Source organism: Elephas maximus, chromosome 21 (genome assembly GCF_024166365.1).
Source record: "Elephas maximus indicus isolate mEleMax1 chromosome 21, mEleMax1 primary haplotype, whole genome shotgun sequence".
In the NCBI taxonomy this organism is placed as follows: domain Eukaryota; kingdom Metazoa; phylum Chordata; class Mammalia; order Proboscidea; family Elephantidae; genus Elephas; species Elephas maximus.
Window position 1 is genome coordinate 62,486,600 of NC_064839.1, and position 22,679 is coordinate 62,509,278.

Genomic DNA, 22,679 nt, shown 5'->3' on the forward strand with positions numbered 1-22,679 from the left:
TTTCTGAGTCTTAAAATTATCATCAGGATCCTGGAATCTCATCACAAGTTTTGAAAAAAGCTGGTCAATGACATAAAAGTACCATAATTTAAAGTTTGCAACCATATTATTCTAAGAGACTTCTCAGAACATACAATGCTAAATTCTGAATGCATTTAATGATCCTTTTACTTACAAAATAATTCCACAGAAGATCTTCTAAATACATACTGACTGATTTCATATTCACATATAGGAACTCTACAGTCTAAATTAGAATGTAATAACCAACATCTCTGTATTATCTTACATTACTGTACTTAATATTGGCGAGAGACTACTTGTTAGCATGGGGGAGAAGATACTTCTTTGAGATATGTATTCCCTGAAAAGCAGTATAGCTGATATGCACATAATAAAACCCCAAAAAACCAAACCCGCTGCTGTCTTGTAGATTCCGACTCAAAGAGACCCTGTAGGACAGAGCAGAACTGCCCCATAGAGCTTCCAAGGAGTGCCTGGCAGATTCGAACTGCTGACCCGTTGGTTAGCACCTGTAACACTGCATAATAGGAAAAAAATATTCTTTTGTACTTTTATTTGTGATTAGGTAATTATGATTTATTTCCTCTCTTTTATTAAACTTGAAAGGAATGTGGCTCCTGAGTTAAGATTAAAACCAATGAAGTATAAATAAAGCAAGGTGAATATATGATTTGAACCCAGAGATGGTTTCAATCATAGCATGCCTCTGTCTAGTGTAATTTAATTCATTTTTTCATAAAATGAGCCTATCTTACTGTATGAATCATAAGGAGAGTGTTGACTGATGTCAAACTCTTAATAAACCTCAGAATATCTATTTGAAACCCAGAACTTCTCTATTTTTGGACTCATCTTTTGGTTGTCTTTGAGTCTGGTAATTACTGATAGGCCACACACACTGGACTTTAGATCTGATCCAGCAAGTCTTCCTCTGATTTATTGCAGCCTACCCCATTTTTTTTCACCCCGTATTTATTGCTAAATATTGTGATTATCACCTCCATTTTTAAAATAATGCTTATCTTAGATTCTGTAAAAAATTATTTTCAAAGAATTTATAAGATTATATGCAGAAGAGGAGGTAAGCAAGGAATAAATGTAAATAAAAAAACCAAACCCACTGCCATCGAGTCGATTCTGACTCATAGCGACCCTATAGGACAGAGCAGAACTGCCCCACAGGGTATCCAAGGAGTGCTTGGTAGATTCAAACTGCCAACCTTTGGTTAGCAGCTGTAGCACTTAACCACTACACCACCAGGGTTTCCAAATATAAATAGTCCTTTAGTACTATAAGAACTAATACTGAGCTACCCAACATCTATTCCTGATAACATGCAATTATATTGGCTCAAAATACAAAATTTCTATCTAGAATTTATAGGGAAGATTAAAAGTTAATCCCAGGATAATTTCACGTAGAAAATTAAATATTCATGTACCATTTGAAATTGGTGACTTAAACAGCAACGCAAAAAATAATAGTCAGAAAAGCTCTAACGATCTTTACATTTAAAACTGTCCTTTTCCAGGTTATGTTCTGTTTTCAACTAAAATTTTAATTTTAGTCCAGGTATGTCTTTCCAATAGTCCAAAAGACAAAAGTTTCTTTTTTTTTTTAAATAAATCATGTAATACTTCCTAATAATTTTATTTAATGTCATTTTTCTATTAATCTATCAAAACAAAATTATTGAAGAACTTGTCTCTTATGAATGTTGAATCCTATGGGGAAATACGTATGCTGCGAGACTATCTTAATATTCTGGTTTTAATCTGTTTCAATCTGTTTCTTACTGAAAATTCATTCCACCATATGGAGGATATATTTTTTAAAGTCTATTATACGAAACAGGATGTTGAAAGGAAAAAATTTTGCCACTTGAAAAAGGCATACAAAGCCCTTATTCAATGTTCTTTCTCTAAGTAGGTAAATTCATGCTGATAGCATAATAATTAAACTCTTGTTTTTTTAAAAAAGGGTCCACAGGATTCAAAGGTGTGAAAAGAGCAAAGAAAAAACAACTGTGTCAGTTCACAGAAGAAACTCATCCCATGTCCTGCCTTATTGTGGGAAAAAGAATCAGGCTTCCTAGTTTGGCATTTACATGAAAAGACAGCTGAAGACTTTACAAACCTGTATTCACAGCTCCATATTTGTTTAAAAACATTTTGATCAGTCTCAGATGGTGTAACTTTTGTTACTTTTTTGTTGATTATGTTCTTGTCACGTGTTCTCTGACTCCACTCCAAAATGCTATGGGCCCCAAGGGCTCCACAGAAGAATTAAATCAAGCACAACATGCTTGTACTTTGTTAGGACCCCAGAGTGTTTAGAAATGTGTAGCTGAAATCTAGGCTCGGTTTTTTAAAAATGTCTTTTACTCACACTTGGCAACAACACAGTATGAATTCTTGAGCGCAGCTTTCTTCCAGTCTTCCTTCTGCTCCTACTATGCCAATTTGTCATTTTAATAGGCAATATTCTGATATAATCGAATTAGCATAAACCAAGGAATAAAGAACTTAAGAACATATAAATAATGTAACTTCACAAAATTAATAAAACAATGACAGAGGGCAGGTATAGGCATTGACATACGTATTCAGAGTCGTAGTTAAACATTTTGTAATATAATATTTCTGAAGATTTTTAATGACCTAGGGAGTGTGTTTTTTTTTTACAAAATAATATTATGTACAAGTTAGGTTAATAATTTAAAATCTCCATAACCTGGCATTTATCTGAGAATGAATAAATTAACATAATTGTACCAAGAACATATACATATATCTATAAAAAAAATATACACACATATATACATACATGAACATATATATATATACATATGTATGTATACATGTACACAGAAAACGTGGTGGCATAGTGGTTAAGTGCTACAGCTGCTAACCAAAAGGTCAGCAGTTAGAATCCACCAGGCACTCCTTGGAAACTCTATGGGGCAGTCCTCTCTGTCCTATAGGGTCACTGTAGGGTTACTAAGAGTCGGAATCGACTCTATGGCAACGGGTTTTTGGTTTTTTTATGTATATACATATGTTGGAGCCCTGGTAGGAGCAGTGGTTAAGGGTTTGTGTGCTAAGCAGAAGGTCAGCAATTCGAATCCACCAGCTGCTCCTTAGAAACCCTATGGGCCAGTTCAATCCTATCCTATAGGGTCACTATGAGCCGGAATAGACTCGAGGGTAATGGGTTTAGTTTGGGGGTATATATACCCAGAACCCAGTGCCCCCGAAGGGTTTCCGGGGGTATACATATGTGTATATATATGTGTGTGTGTATATATACACATAAAAATATATATAAAATATATTTTATATATTTTTAGTATATTATATATATATATATAACCCAGTGCCATACATATATATATTCACTCTTACTGACTGGGAAGACTGAAATAGCATTAGAAGCTACTCAGCTCTTTCTCAAGCTTTTGGATTCCCAAAATAGAGAAGAATTTAGAAGAATGGTTGTGAAAAGGATATTTTCAAAAGCTATTGTTGATGATAAAAATTTATCTAAAACCAACACTGATCTTCTAGTACTCTTAATGGATCATCAGGAAGATGTTTTTAAGATTTCTAGAACTCTACATAAAATTGCCAGTGTTAAGCTCATGGCCATACAGGGAGGAAGAGATCCAAACAGCAAAACAGGATATGTTTATGCCAGGAAACTGGTCAAAGTGACTATCCCAACAGTAAACAGAAGACAACCAAAGATGAACTGTTGAATTCACTAAAAACTATTGATGAGGATTTAAAACTGTCTGCCAAAGAGAAGGAAAAATTGCTAGGCCAGTTTTATAGGTATCGCCCAAACATCTTTATTGAGTATTTTGGAACCTGAATTTTTTAAATGTCTGTATATAACGTGTGTTTTAAGACTAAATTATACCAAAGATCCATTCACATCTGTAAGATTGGAAGTTCTTCTAAATATGAAAGTGTACTTAATAAAAATTTTTTATAACTTTAAAACAAATAATAATATATAATATACAATATACAATATATAATATACAATATATAATATATAATATATCCATTGCCCTCAAGTTGATTCTGACTCATAATGACCTTATAGGACACAGTAGAACTGCCCCACAGGGTTTCCAAGAAGCTGCTGGTGGATTTGAACTTCTGACATTTTGGTTAGCAGCTAAAACCTTAATAACTTTACCCTAGGGCTCCCCGGTAACTATGGAAGACCATAAACGGTTTACCAAAGAAAAAAAAAAACAATAATGGTTCCTAGGCGACAGAGTTTACTGCTGAATTATTTTAAATTCAATGTATAGATATTAACCATATGTATAGATAAATATTAAACTCAATGTATACTATATTAACTATAAAAAATTCACTTTTTTGTAACTAAAAAAGGCATAAAAAATAAAACTATGCACAAAGGATACAACGTATGACAAATTTGATAATATAAATTGAATTCAACAGTATTCTACCAGTATCATCCGTAAAAATGAAGTAGAAATGCAAAGATGATTTAATATGAAGAGTCAACATCCACAAATCTTACCATTTATGTATTTTAAATTCTTCAGATGAAGCAGCTCAGGTTTAGAAACTTAAATGTATTGCACGGTCAGCCAGTGTAGAACTAGGATTCCAAAACTGATACTCTAAACTACTAAATTATATTACCCTACAGCATAATAAAACATAAAAGAGGAAGAAATTCTCTTAAACATTTATATACATGTTGTTGTGTTGTGTTAGGTGCCATCAATTGGTTCCAACTCATAGTGACTTTATGTACAAGAGAGCAAAACATTGCCCAGTCCTGTACGAACCTCACAGTTCCTGCTATGTTTGAGCTGCTGTTGGTGCAACTGAGTCCATGCACCTCATTGAGGACACTTCTCTTTTTCGATGACCCTCTACTTTACCAAACATGATGTCCTTCTCTAGGGACTGGTCACTCCTGATAACATGTCAAGTGCCTGAGGTATAGTCTCACCATCCTCGCTTCTTAGGAGCATCCTGGCTGTACATCTTCCAAGACAGATTCGTTTGTTCTTCTGGCAGTTCGTGGTATATTCAATGTTCTTCACCAATACCATAACTCAAAGGCACCAATTCTTTGTTGGTCTTGCTTATTCATTGTCCAGCTTTTGCAAGCATATAAGGCAACTGAAAATACCAAGGCTTCAGTCAGGCCCACCTTAGTCTTCAAAGAGATATCTTCACTTTTTAACATTTTAAAGAGGTCTTTTGCAAAAGATTTGCCCAGTGCAATAAGCGGTTTGATTTTTTGATTGCTGCTTCCATGGGCGTTGATTGTGGGTCCAAGTAAATTGAAATCCTTGACAACTTCAGTATTTTCTCCATCTATGTTGCTCATTGGTCCAATTGTGAGGATTTTTGTTTTCTTTATGTTTAGGTGTAATCCATACCGAAGACTGTAGTCTTCAAGACCTATTCACTTTCAGCAAGCAAGGTTGAACCACTTGCATATCACAGGTTGTTAATGAGTTTTCTTCCAAACCTGATGCCACAATCTTCACCACATAATCCAGCTTCTTGGATTATCTGCTCAGATTAAATATTCAGTAAGTATGATGAAATGATACAACCCGAACACACACCGTTTCTGATTTTAAACCACTCAGTATCTCCTTGTTCTGTTCAAACAACTGCCTCTTGGTCTATGTACAGGTTGCACATGGACATAATTAATTATTCTGGAATTCCCATTCTTCACAATGATATCTATAATTTGTTGTGATCCACACATTCAAATGCCTTTGCATAGCCAATAAAACACAGGTAAAGGTCTTTCTGGTATCCTCTGCTTTCAGCCATGATCCATCTGACATCAGCAGTGATATACCTAGTTTCACATCCTTTTCTGAATCTGGCTTGAATTCTGGCAGTTTCCTGTCAGGGCACTGCTGTGACCATTTTTCAATTATCTTCAATGATATATTACTTGCATGTGATATTAATGATATCATTTGATAATTTCTGCATTCTGTTCGATCACCTTTCTTAGGAATAGGCACAACTATGGATCTCTTTTAGTCACTTGGCCAGGTAGCTGTCTTCCAAATTTCTTGGCATAAACGAGTGAGGGCTTCTAGGATTGCATCCATGTGTTGAAACATCTCACTTGGTATTCCGTCAATTCCTACAGCCTTTTTTTTTTTTTTTTTACCAAAGCCTTCAGTACGGTACACCTTGGGCTTCTTCCTTCAGTACCTTTCGTTCTCGATCATATGCTACCTCCTGAAATGGCTGAACATCAACCAATTCTTTTGGGTACAGTGATTCTGTGTATTCCTTCTGTCTTCTTTTGATGCTTCTTGAGTCATTCAATATCTTGCCCATAGAATCCTTTGATACTGCAGCTCAAGGTTTGAAGTTTTTCTTTGTCCTTTTAGCTTGAGAAATGCTGAGTGTGTGCTTCCATTTTGGTTTTCTATCTCCAGATCTTTGCACATTTCATTATAATATTTTACTTTGTTTTCTCAAACTGCCTATTGAAATCTTCTGTTCACCTTTTATGAGATCAGTTCTTCCATTTGCTTTAGCTGCTCCATGTTCAAGAGCAGGTTTCAGGTCTCTTCTGAGATCCATTTTGGTCTTTTCTTTCTTTCCTGTCTTTTTAATGACCCTTTGCTTTTTTCATGTATGATGTCCTTGATGTCACGGCACAACTTGTCTGGTCTTCTTTGGTCATTTGTGTTCAATGGATCAAATCAATTCTTGAGATGGTCTCTAAATTCAGGTAAGATACACTCAAGGTCATACTTTGGCTTTTGGGGCTTGTTTTAATTTTCTTCAGCTTGAACTTGCATATGACCAATTGAAGATATTGAGCTTCTTCCTTGTCTTTTTCCACAGACTTAGTCGATTTGATTCCTGTGTATTCCATGTGGAGAAGTCCACATGTATAGTTGCCATTTATGTTGTTGAAAAAGGTATTTGCAAGCAGTAGGTTATTGGACTTGCAAAATTCTATCATGTGATCTCCAGCGTAATTTCTATCACCAAGGCCATATTTTCCAACTACTGATCCATCTTCTTTGTTTCGCACTTTCACATTCCAATCACCAGTATTTATCAATGCATCTTGACTGTATGTGTGACCAATTTCAAACTGCAGAAGTTGGTAAAAATCTTGTTTCTTCATCTTTGGCATTAGTGTTTGGTGCCTAAATTTTAATAATAGCCTTATTAAATGGTCTTCCTTGTAGCATATGGATAATATCCTATCACTGGAAATACTGACTCTGCTCAAGAGTGACTTCGTGTGTGACTCTAATGAATTAAACCCAAAGCTTTTTGTATGCCTATCTGCTTTTCCCTCTGTGTCTTACTTAGAAGTATCGTAAAGTCCAGGTGAAATGGGATAGTTGCCCTCCTAGAATATTCCCATGCCTTTAGGGCTCTATCTACTTTTTCTATTCTGTCCCCTTTCCTTATACTTCTCCCCCAGCTTTACCTTATGAAATATTATCTACCCTCTTCCTCCCCTAAGACTGTCTCTACTCAAATGCAATGTATCAAAATGTTACTGTGTGTGTTTGTTTAAATAGATGCATGTTAGTAATGAAGTTAAAAAAGAAAGACAGTGAGATTAATTAAAATTAATAAGAAATGAGAGATTAGATACATAAAACTATAATAGTGACATAAAACATGTAACAATAAAAATATTATTTTGGGCCTTAGAACACAACGTTTGAAATAGAAGGAAAACATCAATTAAGTGAATCTTCTAAACTTAGTCAATTGAATGAATAACCTAATAGAACTCTCATGATATATGTTAGGGCTAAAGATTACCTTATGTACTACTGTGTTATCAACCCTATAATACAAGTCTAGGGTAGACTCTTTTTAGTTAGGATTTATCAACTGCAAAATAAATGCTTTCTAGGGACCTTTCCATTGGTAAAAGATCTTTTGTTCTACAATTTCCTCCTAAGCCTTAGGACTGGTTACACGCATACGTATGTACGCATGAGAAGGCATGTACATATGTATAAATATGTATCTATATCTTAGTATTCTATGCTCATCACTATGAATCTCATATTTCCAGGTCATGTAAAAATAATATTTTGGGCCTTTAAAAATCAGCTGAAATGTCAATATTCTTTGATAAAGTTAATTCACCTTCCACATAGTAATTCCTGTATTGCAATAAAATTTAAAAAAGAAGAGAAGAATGGAATCCATTAAAGATAACCAGAAGCACTGGCTTCTGTAACCTTGACGTGAAGAGTTAGAAAAGCAAAAAACTGTACAGTTACGTTACTGATTGAAGAAGAGTAAAGTTATACAGAACCATTAATTTTAAAAATGTGAATTATCTGCTTTTCTTTGTTTGGAATACTTGAATGTATATACTTTGACCAATTTCTGCACACCGACTACTGAATACATTAGGGTAACAGTGAAGAATTTTATTTTTTCCTGCTTTACAAAAGAAATGTGCCTTTGTTAGTTTTAATGTATTTCAAGCAGATTTAAACAATCCATTCTCCTCTTAACATAGGGTAAATACAGAAGTATTATGTGATAAACTTGTCCTCAGATGCAGGAACACAGAAAGATTTAAGAAATATTTCATCATTGGTAGTTTCTTCCTCACATTTTCTAGAACAGAGCTGATATTAAACAGAGTATTGTGAACTGTGCAGTCTACTGAAGGCACACTGGTAATGTAAATGGCAGCTGAAAGATTAGAAATGATAGTGAACTCAGTTTTACATTTCCCATGTCTCTTGGCCTTTGGCACTGTGTAGAAATGACACTAGAAATTTTCTGTACTGTTTTTCGACAGCAGCTAAGAAAATTTGGCACTTGCTTTGCCCTGACAATGTCACAGCAGGATTAGTTTAAATTCTTCTTGCCTCTTTTCCTATACACAATTGAACACAGATGATCTTTATCCCCTGATGATATGACTTTAAGGAAAGTTTCCTTCTTGACGTACTAATATAAACGTTGTATTGAGAATCTGAGGAACATGAAACATAATTATTGTTTATTCACTAGGGATCCTATTCTCAGATTTGCTACCTTCTATATTAAATGCATATTGAGTTCCTTTTGCAGTTTTGCGAAAAGTTGTGATAAATTGATACCACGTGAAATATACCTTTTCATGCAAAAGTAAGATGAAGGGGGGACTGTTTTGTCAAAAGCTGTGATATATTAGAGGTATATACTTATTATGACTACTCTTTCTCAACTGTAGTCCTTAATGCTGCCAATAAAAAGAATGAGACATTGATACTGAACACCAATATCCACCATTTAAACTATAGCCAATAATTTAAGAACTGCCAAATTATATAGTATATACTATATCAGGATTTACTACCTTATCACTGATCAGTTTTTTCCTCCAAAAGAAAAAAGAGATAACATTAGACACAATAATTAGCGGACGGCATTACTTTAGATTTCTTAACTATGGGAAAGCACAGAGGTAAGAGGGCTCCAGCTATGACTATTGAGGTAAATGGAAATCCATAGAAAACCATCACTTGCTATAACAACTGACACTAAATTAAAAAGAAATACAGAATCTCACTGGCAAAATACTTACCGTTAAGTATTTGTAAAAAGTGAACTTTATTGTGAATTTAATGACATTTATTGCAAAACATTTAAAAAGGCTGGGAAGAATGGAAAACTATATTTCAATAAGTTTTTATAGCCCTTTTATATTCTCCAAGCATACATATATATATGTATAAACAAATTCTCATCACTTACCTCTCTTAACATTTCTGCTTGTACCTGTGGACTTATCTGAAGGACACGGGCAACGTCCTTCACATTTGACAGAAATCTGTTTTCCTAAGACACATGCCTGATATTCCAGTTTGCACTGTATAAAGAGAGAGAAAGAAAAAGAAATTCAAATACATTTAGTTATATCAATAGAAAGTCAAGAAACAGAAAGAAAGACGTTTTTCTGCATATAATTTGAAAGTCTTTCCACTAGATAATATATCTCCTCATTTTAAGGTACAATTTTACATACTCATGTATCACTGCTCCATCAAGGAGACAAGGCATGGGGTTGCTTTTGGTGTCATCTTGGTGAGTCAAAAGCAAAAAATGCATCTAGCTGCCCTCCACAGGGTTCCCATGTAGTGGATAGTAGATTCAAACTGCTGACCCCTTGGTTAGCAGCCAAGCTCTTGATCACTGTGCCACCAGGGCTCCATTTTGGTGAGCAATCACTGAGAAATCTAATAGTGACCTGGAGTTGACAGCTCCATTACATGAATTGAGTTCAGAAATTTTGGAATCAAATGGACAGAGGGAGGACATGAATTTTGACAGTGTTTATCTTAAAAAAAAATTTTTTTTTTTTTAAGCCCTCTTTATATTCCTGGCCTTTAGTTACTTGAGTATGCATGTATTTTGTCTCTCTCACTGGTCTTTAATTTTTGAGTACACAGAATGTATCTATTTAGATTTTAGCAGATGTTTGCACATCATTGAATGGTCTAATATCACACTAGACAAACAATTGTAAAGTATAAATTTGTGAGATGATGTGCTTATGAAATACTTCTATGGTTACTTAGGCTTTCCCACAAAATTACCAGAATATCAATACACACATACAAAACAGACATACAAGTTTATGTATAAAATAAACTACCTGTATATTTGTACGTAATATTTATGCATGTGTGCTTATATTTCCTATACTGTGTATGGAAACCCTGGTGGCGTAGTGGTTAAGTGCTATGGCTGCTAACCAAAAGGTCAGCAGTTTGAATCCACCAGGTACTCCTTGGAAACCTTATGGGGCAGTTCTACTCTGTTACATGGGTCCCTATGAGTCAGAATTGACTCACGGCAATGGGTTTTTTGGGAATTTCTTTGAAGGAGCTCTGGTGGGGCAGTGGTTAGGCGCTCGGCTGCCAACTGAAAGGTCAGCAGTTCAAACTCACAAGCCGCCCCAAGGGAGAATGATGTGCCAGTCTTTGTCTGTAAGACTTTAGCCATGGAAACCTTAGGGGCAGTTCTACTTTGTCCTGTAGGGTCACTAGAAGCTGGAATCGACCCGACAGCAACAGTTTTTTTTTTTTTTTTAATACTATATATGTATATATTACATACATTTGGTATATGTATATATTTTATTTACTTTTGATTGATCATGTGTATACGACGATTTTTTAGCGCTTTTCTCTTATCCTGCCGGGCAAGTGATTTTTAAACTGAGCTCTCCATAGGTCATACAGTTGCACAAATATGAAATCATCAAATGTTATTGTCACGTAAGACTGTTGCTACAAGCCTCCGAGATTATTTTGCATGTTTTTCTAGAAAGTAGGAGTATAGCATGAATCTCTTTGGTGGTTGCAAAAAGGTCATTCAACTTGAATTCAAATTTTAGGAGTACCATTTCCTATTTGTGGAATTTGGGGCTAGTTTCTTAAATGTTCCCATCCTCAGTTTTCCCATATGAATTAGGATAATAGAACTTCTAGAGCATTTTAAGAAGAGCCAGCTTTCTCTCAGTATAATAACTGTCATGGACCAGGTTCTTAGTAAATGTTAATAAAAACTCAATTCAATGAAAGTCAAATAGCCACAAATATTACAGCACACGATTTTGTTGATGTGGAGTTGTTGTTTTGCAGATGTTACCTTTTCCAGAGGTTCAGTCTGAATAGCTTTAACTTATGTTGAAAGTAATATTTTGTAACTGGGCGTGTGACGTGATAAAAAAATCATAAACTTACTCCATCTTTTAAGAGGCAACGATTACCTTCCTACTTGAAAAGAAATAGATCTTGCTAATTCTGAAGTAAAGTGATTTCTTCAGTGGCCACCTCCGTAATTTACTCGGTGCATTATTTTAAAATTAAATAAAGTAGACTTTCTGTCTCCAGCAGCCAAATGTCCCAGTGACTAATCAGATTACTCACAGCAGTACAACGTTTTTTTTCCTTGCCAAATAATTCTTTAATGGGGAGGCAAAATTCTTAACAAATGATTAAAAAGCTATTATACACATTTAACATACTCGTAGCGGCCTAGTGGGCTTTTTCTGATAACCACGACCTTTCAAAAGCCTCATTATTTTTCATTATTCAATGTTTCAATAATTGAAAAAATGATTTTATCTTGTAAAATTACACTGACTTTTAAATGTGATTAAAATGTCCAATGTCTAACCACAAGGAGATACAAATAGCGAAGTAATTAGGAATAGTCTGGATGTGATCACGTGAAAATTCTGACTCATGACAATTTGTAAGTGGCGTATGACCAGACAATACCAAAAGTCAAGATTAATTATAGCTGATACTGGACTTAAAATTTTGGAAATGTATTAGCTTTCTTCAAAGATACTTTATGCCACACTCATTTGCATTTTAAATATTGTACTAGTAATTTTTTATACCAAAAACATGAAAGTTCTTATAATACTTAAATATCAAAAATATATGAACTATTATTAAAAAGACAATCACATATTTTTCTGTTTGAAAGTTGATGAATCACTGTATGTACTGTTATTGACTCAGGAAAATAATACAAGGAAAGAGTGTGATCTATATAAAAATTGAATTTAATTTTTCATCGTTTTCTTATTTACTTCTAGCTTGCTTTTTTGGCACAAAAAATATTTAATTTAATTTTTCATCATTTCCTTACTTCTAGCTTGCTTTTTTGGCATAGTTATTAAAAAACATTTAAAGCTGTCTTTAAGATTTATACCGTATGATGAAATTATAGTTTTACAAAATAATTACTTGATCAATGAAACATTTTTTTTTCGTTTCAGAGTGATTCTACCAAACGCCTTTTTTTCTGTATGTGTTTTTGTAAAGAGCAACAAAATCAGATGTACAGCTAGTACGCCCATGTGAATAATCATATGAATCCAGCTATCTGTAATCAGAAAACCACTTAGCTTTATTTACCAATGGATTGATTTTGGAAAAAAAAGAATCTTCATGAATCTTAGTGAAGAATTATACTCAAAGAATATTAGAACACATTAGAAATGCTACATTTAAGTATTTTTAGCTATACCAACTGATTGCATTCCTAATTAATAATGATCAATCTACTTAATTATCACAAAGCTGAAATATTTATAAAGGTATAAGTGAACTAAAATATCACATAAAGGGCATGCTCATGAGTATTTAATTACCAAAAATGCAAATACCATAGAGAAAGACATGATTAATATATTCCTGAGTATCTAAGACCCTGAGTATTAAGAACACTTAGGTTATGAGTATTTTGAAAAAGCAAGACTACAGGATGATCTTTGCAATATTCAAGACTGACGCTGGCCACTGAGCATATGTTTATAACCATTTGTTTAGAAATAGGACCACCGAAGAATATACCGTAGGAGAGATTTGGCTTCACGCAGGAAGGACCCTAAGTATCAGAATGAGGAAAAAATGCAATAATCTTTTGACAACAGTTTTCAAATTTTCAGCCAAGGTTGATGGCTCAAGATCACAAGTTCTCAACCAGGAATAATTTTGTTCCCCCAAATGATGCCTGGCAATGCCTGGAAACATTTTGGGTTATTACAACTAGGCAGGAACGGGTGTTATTGGCTTCTAGTGTATAAAATAGAAATGCTGCTAAACAGCTCAAAATACATAGAAAAGCCCCCCATAACAAGGCATTACCTGACACAAAATGTCAATAGTGAAATGACTGAGAAGCCTGATTGAGACTTACCAAGGAAAAAAACAAATCCATCGCCATCGAGTCAATTCCAACTCATAGCGACCCTATAAGACAGAGAAGAACTGCCCCATAGAGTTTCCAAGGAGCACCTGGTGGATTCCAACTGCCGACCTTTTGGTTAGCAGGCATAGCTCATAGCCACTGCTTCACCAGGGTTTCTGATTTAGACTTAAAGCAGTGAATAGATAAAACTCTCAAGATCCCTTCCGTATTAAAAATACTTTCTTGAGCATTCATTAAAATAACAATGGTATAAATAAACTACCGGCTATAAGTATTTTAATTATGCAGAGAAATCAGAAAATACAAATCAGACAAAACAACAAAGCACACAGTTGATAACAGATCAAACAGTCTACATTTTTTGAGGTATCGCTGTGTCAAGCACTGCAGTAAGCAATTTTAGCATATTATTCTTTTGGCCATCGCAATGAGATATATAGATACATATACACATATATTTTTGTGTGTGACTTCAGAAATCTCTAGGCTTTGTGTGTGTGTGTGTGTGTATGATTTAGGTGAAGGTTTACAGAGCAAATTAGGTTCCCATTCAATAGTTTATACAAAAGTTGTTCTATGACATAGGGTGTACTCCCTGCAATGTGTCAGCACTCTCCCCATTAACACCCTGAGTTCCTCATTTACATTCACCAGTTTCCCTGCTCATTCCTGCCATCTTCTCTTTGCTTTTAGGCATGCGTTGACCTTGTGGTCTCATGTAGATGATTGTTGTAAGGAGCGCTTTCCTCCCATATGTTATTGTTTATTTATAGGTCTATTATTTACTATTTTTACTATTATTTGGCTGAAAGATGATCTCTGGGAATGGCTTCAATTCTCAATTAAAAGGGTGTCTAAGGGCCATAGGTGGAGTAGTGGTTAAGTGCTATGGCTGCTAACCAAAGGGTCGGCAGTTCAAATCCACCAGGCGCTCCTTGGAAACTCTATGGGGCAGTTCCGCTCTGTCCTATAGGGTCGCTATGAGTCGGAATCAACTCGACAGCACTGGGTTTGGTTTGGCTTTTTGGTTTAAGGGCCATAATCTTGGGAGTTCCTCTAGTCTCTCTCAGATCAGTAATCTGTTTTTTTTTTTTTTTAACAATTTAAAGTTTGTTCTACACTTTTTTCCCCAGTCTAACAGGGACCTTCTATTGTGATCCTGGTCAGAGCAGTCGTTAGTGGTAGCTGGGCACCATCTAGTTCTTCTGGTCTCAGGCTGGTGGAGGCTGTGGTTCCTGTGGTCTGTCAGTCCTTTGGACTAATTATTTCCCTGAGTCTTTGGTTTTCTTCACTTTTCTTTGTTCCAGACAGAAAGAGACCAATAGTTGTGTCTTACAGTGAGATATATTTTTAAAAATAAACTTTGCAAGTGAATCTTACAGAGTTTATGCTATTTGATTGAGAATATATGGCTGAATTCAGATTTGAACACTATTTTATAATTCCTGGCTGGTAACCTAAAAAGTTTAACAGTTTGATCTTATCCAGTGGCTCCACAGATGAAATGCACAGTGAATTGCTTCCATAAAGATTACAGCCAAGAAAACCTTATGGAACAGTTCTACTCCGTGACACACTGGGTCCCGTGTGTTGGAAGCCAACTTGATATCAGCTAATAACAATAACGTTACAGACCAAGTAATTAATTATTGATAGGTAAGATATAGCAGCAATGTTCAATTTCATATTGTACCAATAAAAATTTTTATTCAAGTAAGAACATAATTTGAGAAATATGGACTATAATGAATCACATTTTTTTAGTCTTTGTTTTAATCTATCTAAGACTGACCAATATATTATACATCTTTAATATCTTGGACAACCAATATCTTAATACATAATTTGAGTTCTACAGAGAGTCTTTCTTACATTCAGCAATGTTGTTGTTAGTTGTCACCAAGTTGACTCTGACTCATGGTGACTCATGTGTGGAGTAGACCTGCCACATAGGACTTTGAAAGCTGTGACCTTTTAGAAGCAGGTTGCCAGGCCTGTCTTCAGAGGTGCCTCAGGAGAGGTTCAAGCCACTAACTTTTCAGCTGGTAGTCAAGTGCATAACTGTTTGAGCCACCCAGGGTAACCCTTTTCCAAGCAAATCCTGTCCACTTGAGTTCCTCTGATTCCCACTCTGATGTTTCCCATGCAAAGACAAACAGGGGAAGAAAAAAAAGATTCGATTCACCTTTGAAACCATTCATTCAATTATTAGAATGTACCATTTACATACACATATCATAATGATACATATACACAAAAGCAGGGATTAAACATAGTAACAGTAACATTTTAAAAAACCTATGCACTACAGTGGAACACTGGTGGCACAGTGGTTAAGAGCCTGGCTGCTAACCAAAAGGTTGGACTTTGGAATCCACCAGCCACTCCTTGGAAACCCTATGCGGCAGTTCTACTCCGTCCTTTGGGTTGCTATGAGTCAGAATTGACTCAATGGCAACTTTTTTGTGTGTGTGTTATGCACTAGAGTGGATATTACACCATCGTTTTATCTTTTTAAAATTCAACTTTTCGACAAAGAATAATATCCTTCTTAATTATGGTAAAATTTTCTTTTCGTCATCAGAAACTATTTGGGAAACTTTTTTCACTATGAAGTGCTTTATATCATACCATCCTCACCACAGGAGGACAGTCATGTGACATAATGCAGGTCAGAATAATTTTTCTGCAGTCTTAAAACAGAGGGAAGAAGGGCTAGGTCTTTGCTGAGCACAGATGAGAGCATAGATGTGAGCACAGAGACTACTAAGCAAAAGAAAATGAGAAAAACACCAAGTGCTAAGAAAATCAAAATTTTTAATGCACACCATCCGTAAGGCTCACTGACATGCCATTTAACTTCTACATATACACCTTATACATGCTGTGTAAGTTGGCACCTGAAAACCGACACTTTAAAGGTCTGGTTGAGTTAAACTCCATCCTAGAGAGTCACTATGAGTTGGAATCAATTTAATGGTAACGGGTTTGGTTTTTGGTTTAGTTAAATTAAAAGGAGCCCTGGTGGAGAAATGGGTAAGCCCTCAGCTGCTATCTGAAAGGTAGATGGTAAGAACCCACCAACTACTCCACTGGGGAAAAGACTTGAGAAAATGCACCCAAGAGGATTACAGCCTAGGCAGTGCTACTCTGCCATATAGGGTCACTATGAGTCAGAATCAACTCGACAGCACATGACAAAAACAGTTAAATTAAAGTTAATTGAGGTGAGATGGGAGTCTCTGGGTGGTACAAATGGTCAAGTGCTTGACTACCAACCAAATTTTGGTGGTTCAAACCCCACCAGAGATGCTATGGAAGGAAGGTCTGATGATGTGCTTCTGAAAGGTCATAGCCTTGAAAGCTCTACGGAGCACAGTTTTACTCTGCACACATTGAGTTGCCATGAGTTGGAATCTACTCGACTGCAACTAGTTTTGGTTGTGGAGGTGAGATGAGGTGAGGGCAGCAAGGATATCTTCAACCCAGGCTAATAAATTAACAATCCTTGTCAAATAACCATAAGCCAATTAAAACATTACTCCAGCTGGCAACGACATTTCTTGAAAAAAGATAACTGATGAAAAAATGAGGCAGTGAAGGGACACCTAATCTCTGCCTTAGTAAGTACACTCTTCTTGATACAGAATATTGTCTCAACCAGTCTATCTTCAAACAGGAATTATTATTACTGATATTTTATTTTTCCTTCACAATTAAACACGTCTCAAAATACTCAACAGTAAATTTCATTTGGCACTGATTTTAAAATATCTTTGGACCAACATCAGAATGTGCAAAAAGAAATCATCTTGATAAAGGGATTATGGGCTCAGAACTAGTTTTTAGATAGTGTCTCTTTAAAGAGTATGTAGATAGGTGGGACTGATGAATTGCATTCTGCCTTAAACTCTATATTAATTGAATCCAAAGTAATTCTAGAATGCCCAGTGTGTGTATTCACTAGCATCAGCTGAAGTTGTTAGCCAATGCATATAAAAGAATCTTGCTGTCTTTCATACTACCGAATTATTTAGATGAGTTATAATATGAGCTGTACTCAAATGTCTCTTATCTTGCGATTTGTCTGCATAAAGTGGCATTTGTGCGTGTGTTTTCCTCATTTGTTGGACCCTTTTTGTAAATAGATATCCTAGACTTCAATATTTGATAACAATTTTTAAAAAATAAAGTTAGAAAAGACAGTATGGTTATTTTACAATCACTTCATTCTTACTTTTTAAACCAAAATTTTTGTTAAAATGATTCCAAATCAATGTTTTTTTCAATTAAAATTAATTCAATAAAAATAAAATGTATAAAATCATGTTACTTAATGATATATATATGCATATATGAATTAACTTACTTTAAATTTACATTTTAATTATTTACTTTAATATATAAGGTAGGTTTTGACAGATAAAAACTCACAGAATTTTCCAGAAAGTTACAGAAGTAGTTAATAATAATAAAAGAATCTGAATTAGAAAAGAAGGTCATGATGCCAACTACTTCTAAAAATGAAGATGACATTTGAGCGGAAATTATTTTTACAGGTATAAAAGGAAGAGGATTAAAAAAAAAGAATAGAAGTAAGCAACAAAGGATACATTTTAAAGGAACATACAACGAGATGGAAGATTTAGGACAGAAGGTTAAATTGAGCTAAGAAAAGAAAGTCTCTAAAGACATCAAAATAGTAGATGATTTCAACAATCATACAAACGTGAGAATACTTAAATATGGTATCTTGTGCATACATTTCATATTTATGGAGCTTATAGGCTTAAATTTTTTAATTAACTGCTTTAATAAGCATGAAACATGAGTAAATTCCTCATTTATTATGCTCAAGAAATAACAAAAGTAAGTACTATTCTAATAGCTAAGTATTATGGATTGAATTGTGTCCCTCATAAAGTTATGAAGCACTAACTTCTGTACCAATAAATACGACCTTTTTGGGAAATAGAGGTTTTTCTTTCATTCTGTTAATGAGGTCATACCAGAGTTGGTGGATCCTAAACTTAATCACTTCTGAGTGGTGTTTTATAAAAAGAACAGAGTAGACGCAGAGACACGCACCCAGAAGGAAGGCAGATACCATGTGAGAAATATTGTACAAGCAGAACGTCAAGGGTCGCTGACAGACGCCAGGCACTAGGACAGGGGCTCAGAGAAGTAACATGGCCAAGACCCTTGTTTGGACTTCTAGTCTCTAGATGTGAGAAAATAATTTTTTTGTTATGGTGGTACTAGGTGAATAAGACACAATTATATGTGCTTAATGGTCAATGGCCTCCATATAGTTTTCTGCACTCAGAGAAATAATATATTTTGGGGTGTGCTAAAAGAGAAAGATGAGGAAGAACTGATGAAATCATTTTTATACAGAGTTATGAACACATAAAAATTAGTTTTCCACCTTGTCAAGTTTCCTTTTGAGTAATCCTGAGAAGTCACTATTTCCTGAGAGCGAAAGTGCCCCCTATTGACTCACTTCAGGAATTCACGTGGCTCTAGGATGACAACCTATATTACTCATTTGGAAGGAGAAACCTGGCAGTGTTGGCTATGGTAAAGAAGAGGAAGCTGTTAACTAGAGTGGTAAAAACATATTATTGAGAATGAATTTTTAAAGGAGAGGTGAGTAATATAAATGATAACTGACTAGAGTGAATCAGAGAAAGAAGAAGCAAACTGGTTAGCTTTTCAAAGGTTAAGCTTCACTAAATATTGTAATTAATCAACTCTCATCCTAGGATATATATAGTCATTTATCTATAATCATTTCTTTACTGATGTTTGTATGTACGACTAAACACACACACACAAGCCCAACATGAGTGTATCCTGATATTTCCAATTCCAACCTAACACCCTAGGATACTTTCCAGCCTCCCTTTCTCCATGTCCTATTTCTCATTACCTAGAAGTAATTTCTTCAATAATGAGAAATAGGGGTCTCATTTTTCTTCATATATTTGCATAAATGCTCAATCTCTTTTCTTAATTTCTCGACAGAATCAACCTCACAATTATGCTGGCTACCTCCTCAGCACAAAAATACTAGGAACACTAAAAGCATGAAGTTCTTGGAAGAAAACATAGGGGCAAAACTATGGGACTTTTTTTTTTAAGATACATTATCAAACACAGCTATAAATGAAACAGCGGAAGAAAACATAGATAACTGAAACCTCATAAAAACAAAATACTTATGCTTATCAAAAGACTGTCAAAAGGGTAAAAAGAAAACCTATAGCCTGGAGAAAAATCTCTGGGAAAAACATATCTGATAAGGGTCTAATCTCTAAAATATATAAAAATCTTCAACAACTTAAAAAAAAGATAACTCAATTAAAAGATGGGCAAAGGACATGAACAGACAATTTGCCAAAGAAGACAGTCCAGCAGCCAATAAACACGTGAAAAGACGTCCACGATCATTAGCTATTAAAGAGGTGTGAATCAAAGCTACAATGAGATATCATCTCACTCCTGCAAAAACGGCTCTGTTGAAAAAACACAGAAAATAACAAATGTTGGCAAGAATGTGGGGAAATTGGACCCCTAATCCACTGCTGGTAAGGTTGTAAAATGGTACAACCACTATGGAAAAGAGTAAGGTGCTTCTTCAAAAAACTAGAACTACCTTATGATCTATTGATTCCACTTCTAGGTATGTACCCTAAAAAGAAAAGAAAAAAAAAATACCCTAGAGGTCTAATAAAAGACACAAACAGATGTAAACACACCTATGTTCACTGCAGCACTATTCACAACAGTAAAAAAAGATAGAAATAACTTAATTCAACCATCAATGGATGAATGGATGAACAAAATGTGGTACATACATACAAGGGAATATTACATAGCCATAAAGAATAATGAGTTCTCGAAACATTAAAACAGGGCTGAATCTGTAGGTCATTATGCTGAGAGAAATGAGTTTATCACAAAAGGACAAATGTTGTATTACCTCTTTTTCATATAAGAAGATAGAAAAAGGTGTACAGAGACCAACATTCATTAGTGTTTACTCAGGATGGTTAGGGGGGATGGAGAGAGGAAATCAATTTCTAGATAGTAGACATCTGTTTTTTACCTTCCTACCTACCTACCTTTTTTTTCACCTACCTACCTACCTACCTATCTACCTACCTACCTATCTATCATCCATCTATCATCTATCTATCTATCTATCTGTCTATCTGTCTATCTGTCTATCTGTCTATCTGTCTATCTGTCTAATCTACTTACCTACCTACCTACCTACCACCGACCTGCCTACCACTGACCTACCTACCTACCTACCTATCATCTATGTATCTATCTGTCTGTCTGTCTATCTGTCTATCTGTCAGCTATCAATCTATCACCTATCTATCTATCTATCTATCTATCTATCTATCTATCTATCTATCTATCTATCTATCTATCTATCTATCTATCTATCATCTATCTATCTATCTATCTATCTATCTATCTATCTATCTATCTATCTATCTATCTATCTATCTATCTATCTATCTATGTATCATCTATCTACCTACCTACCTACCTACCTACCACCTACCTACCACCTACCTACCTACCTATCATCTATCATCTATCTATCTATCTATCTATCTATCTATCTATCTATCTATCTATCTATCTATCTATCTATCTATCTATCTATCTATCTATCTATCTATCTATCTATCTATCTATCTATCTATCTATCTATCTATCTATCATCTATCTATCATCTATCTATCTATCATCTATCTATCTATCTATCATCTATCTAATCATCTACCTACCTATCTACCTATCTATCATCCATCTATCTATCTATCTAGATATTTCAGGGGGGTGATGGGAAAGATAGCACTGAATGTGGGTAAAGAATGTACTACTTGACCAAGGTAAATGAAATAAGAAATACAGAAGAGAAAAGGGGCTTTTGGATAAAGGATATTCCACATATAATGTTTCAACACCGACAACAACCAAAAAATATGTGTGTTGTTATATATGTATGCATATATAAGTATGGGTATGCATATGTGTGTACATATATGTTCACAAATAGATGTATCCATATGTATGTATAAAATGTATGTATGTGTGTGAATGTACATGCATATATATAATAAACCACATAACCAAAAAAATCCAAACTCACAGCCATTGAGTCAATTTCAACTCACAGGCTCCATAGGGTTTCCAAGGTTGTAAATCTCTATGGAAATAGACTGCCACATCTTTCTCCCTCAGAGCTGCTGGTGGTTTCAAACCACCGACCTTCTGGTTAGCAGTTGATCACTTTAACCACTGTGCCACTAGGGCTCAATAAACCACATTAAAAAAAAAAATAGACCCACTGCTGTTGAGTAGATTCGGACACATAGCGACCCGATAGGATAGGGTAGAACTGCCCCAAAGGGTTTCTGAGGAGTGGCTGATAGATTCGAACTGCCAATATTTTGGTTAGTAGCTGAGCTCTTAATCACTGTGTCATCAGGGCTCCAATAAACCACATAAAAACCAAAACCAAACCCATTGCCATCGAGTTGACTCTGACTCGTAGTGACCCTACCAATACCAAAAACCAAACCCACTGCCCATATAGTCACTGAAAATTTATGACTACCACGTTACACTGTCATTAATCTACTTTTTAAATAGTAATAAACTTATATAAGTGTAAGTAGTTATTATATATGGAATACTCTTTTTTCTACATAGAAAAATAGGTTCTCACTGCATTAATGTTAAAATTGCATACCTATATTAATATTATCATTATTAATATATAATATTAACATAACAGATAATATATCATTTCATTATTATTTTTATATCATCTGCATTTTTATTAATAGCCATATTATTAGTTCTGCTAC

The 22,679-nt window shown here is 34.8% G+C and overlaps 1 protein-coding gene across 3 annotated transcripts in view; it reads right to left on the bottom strand.

Moving 5' to 3' along the window:
* The window catches only part of SPOCK3 (SPARC (osteonectin), cwcv and kazal like domains proteoglycan 3), a 513,758-nt gene that overhangs the window by 146,460 nt on the left and 344,619 nt on the right, over positions 1 to 22,679 (bottom strand). For all 3 annotated transcript variants that reach the window (XM_049864182.1, XM_049864181.1, XM_049864183.1), the window contains exon 6: positions 9,805 to 9,919. In XM_049864182.1, the coding sequence (XP_049720139.1) occupies positions 9,805 to 9,919 (115 nt within the window). The remainder of the gene's footprint in view (positions 1 to 9,804; positions 9,920 to 22,679) is intronic.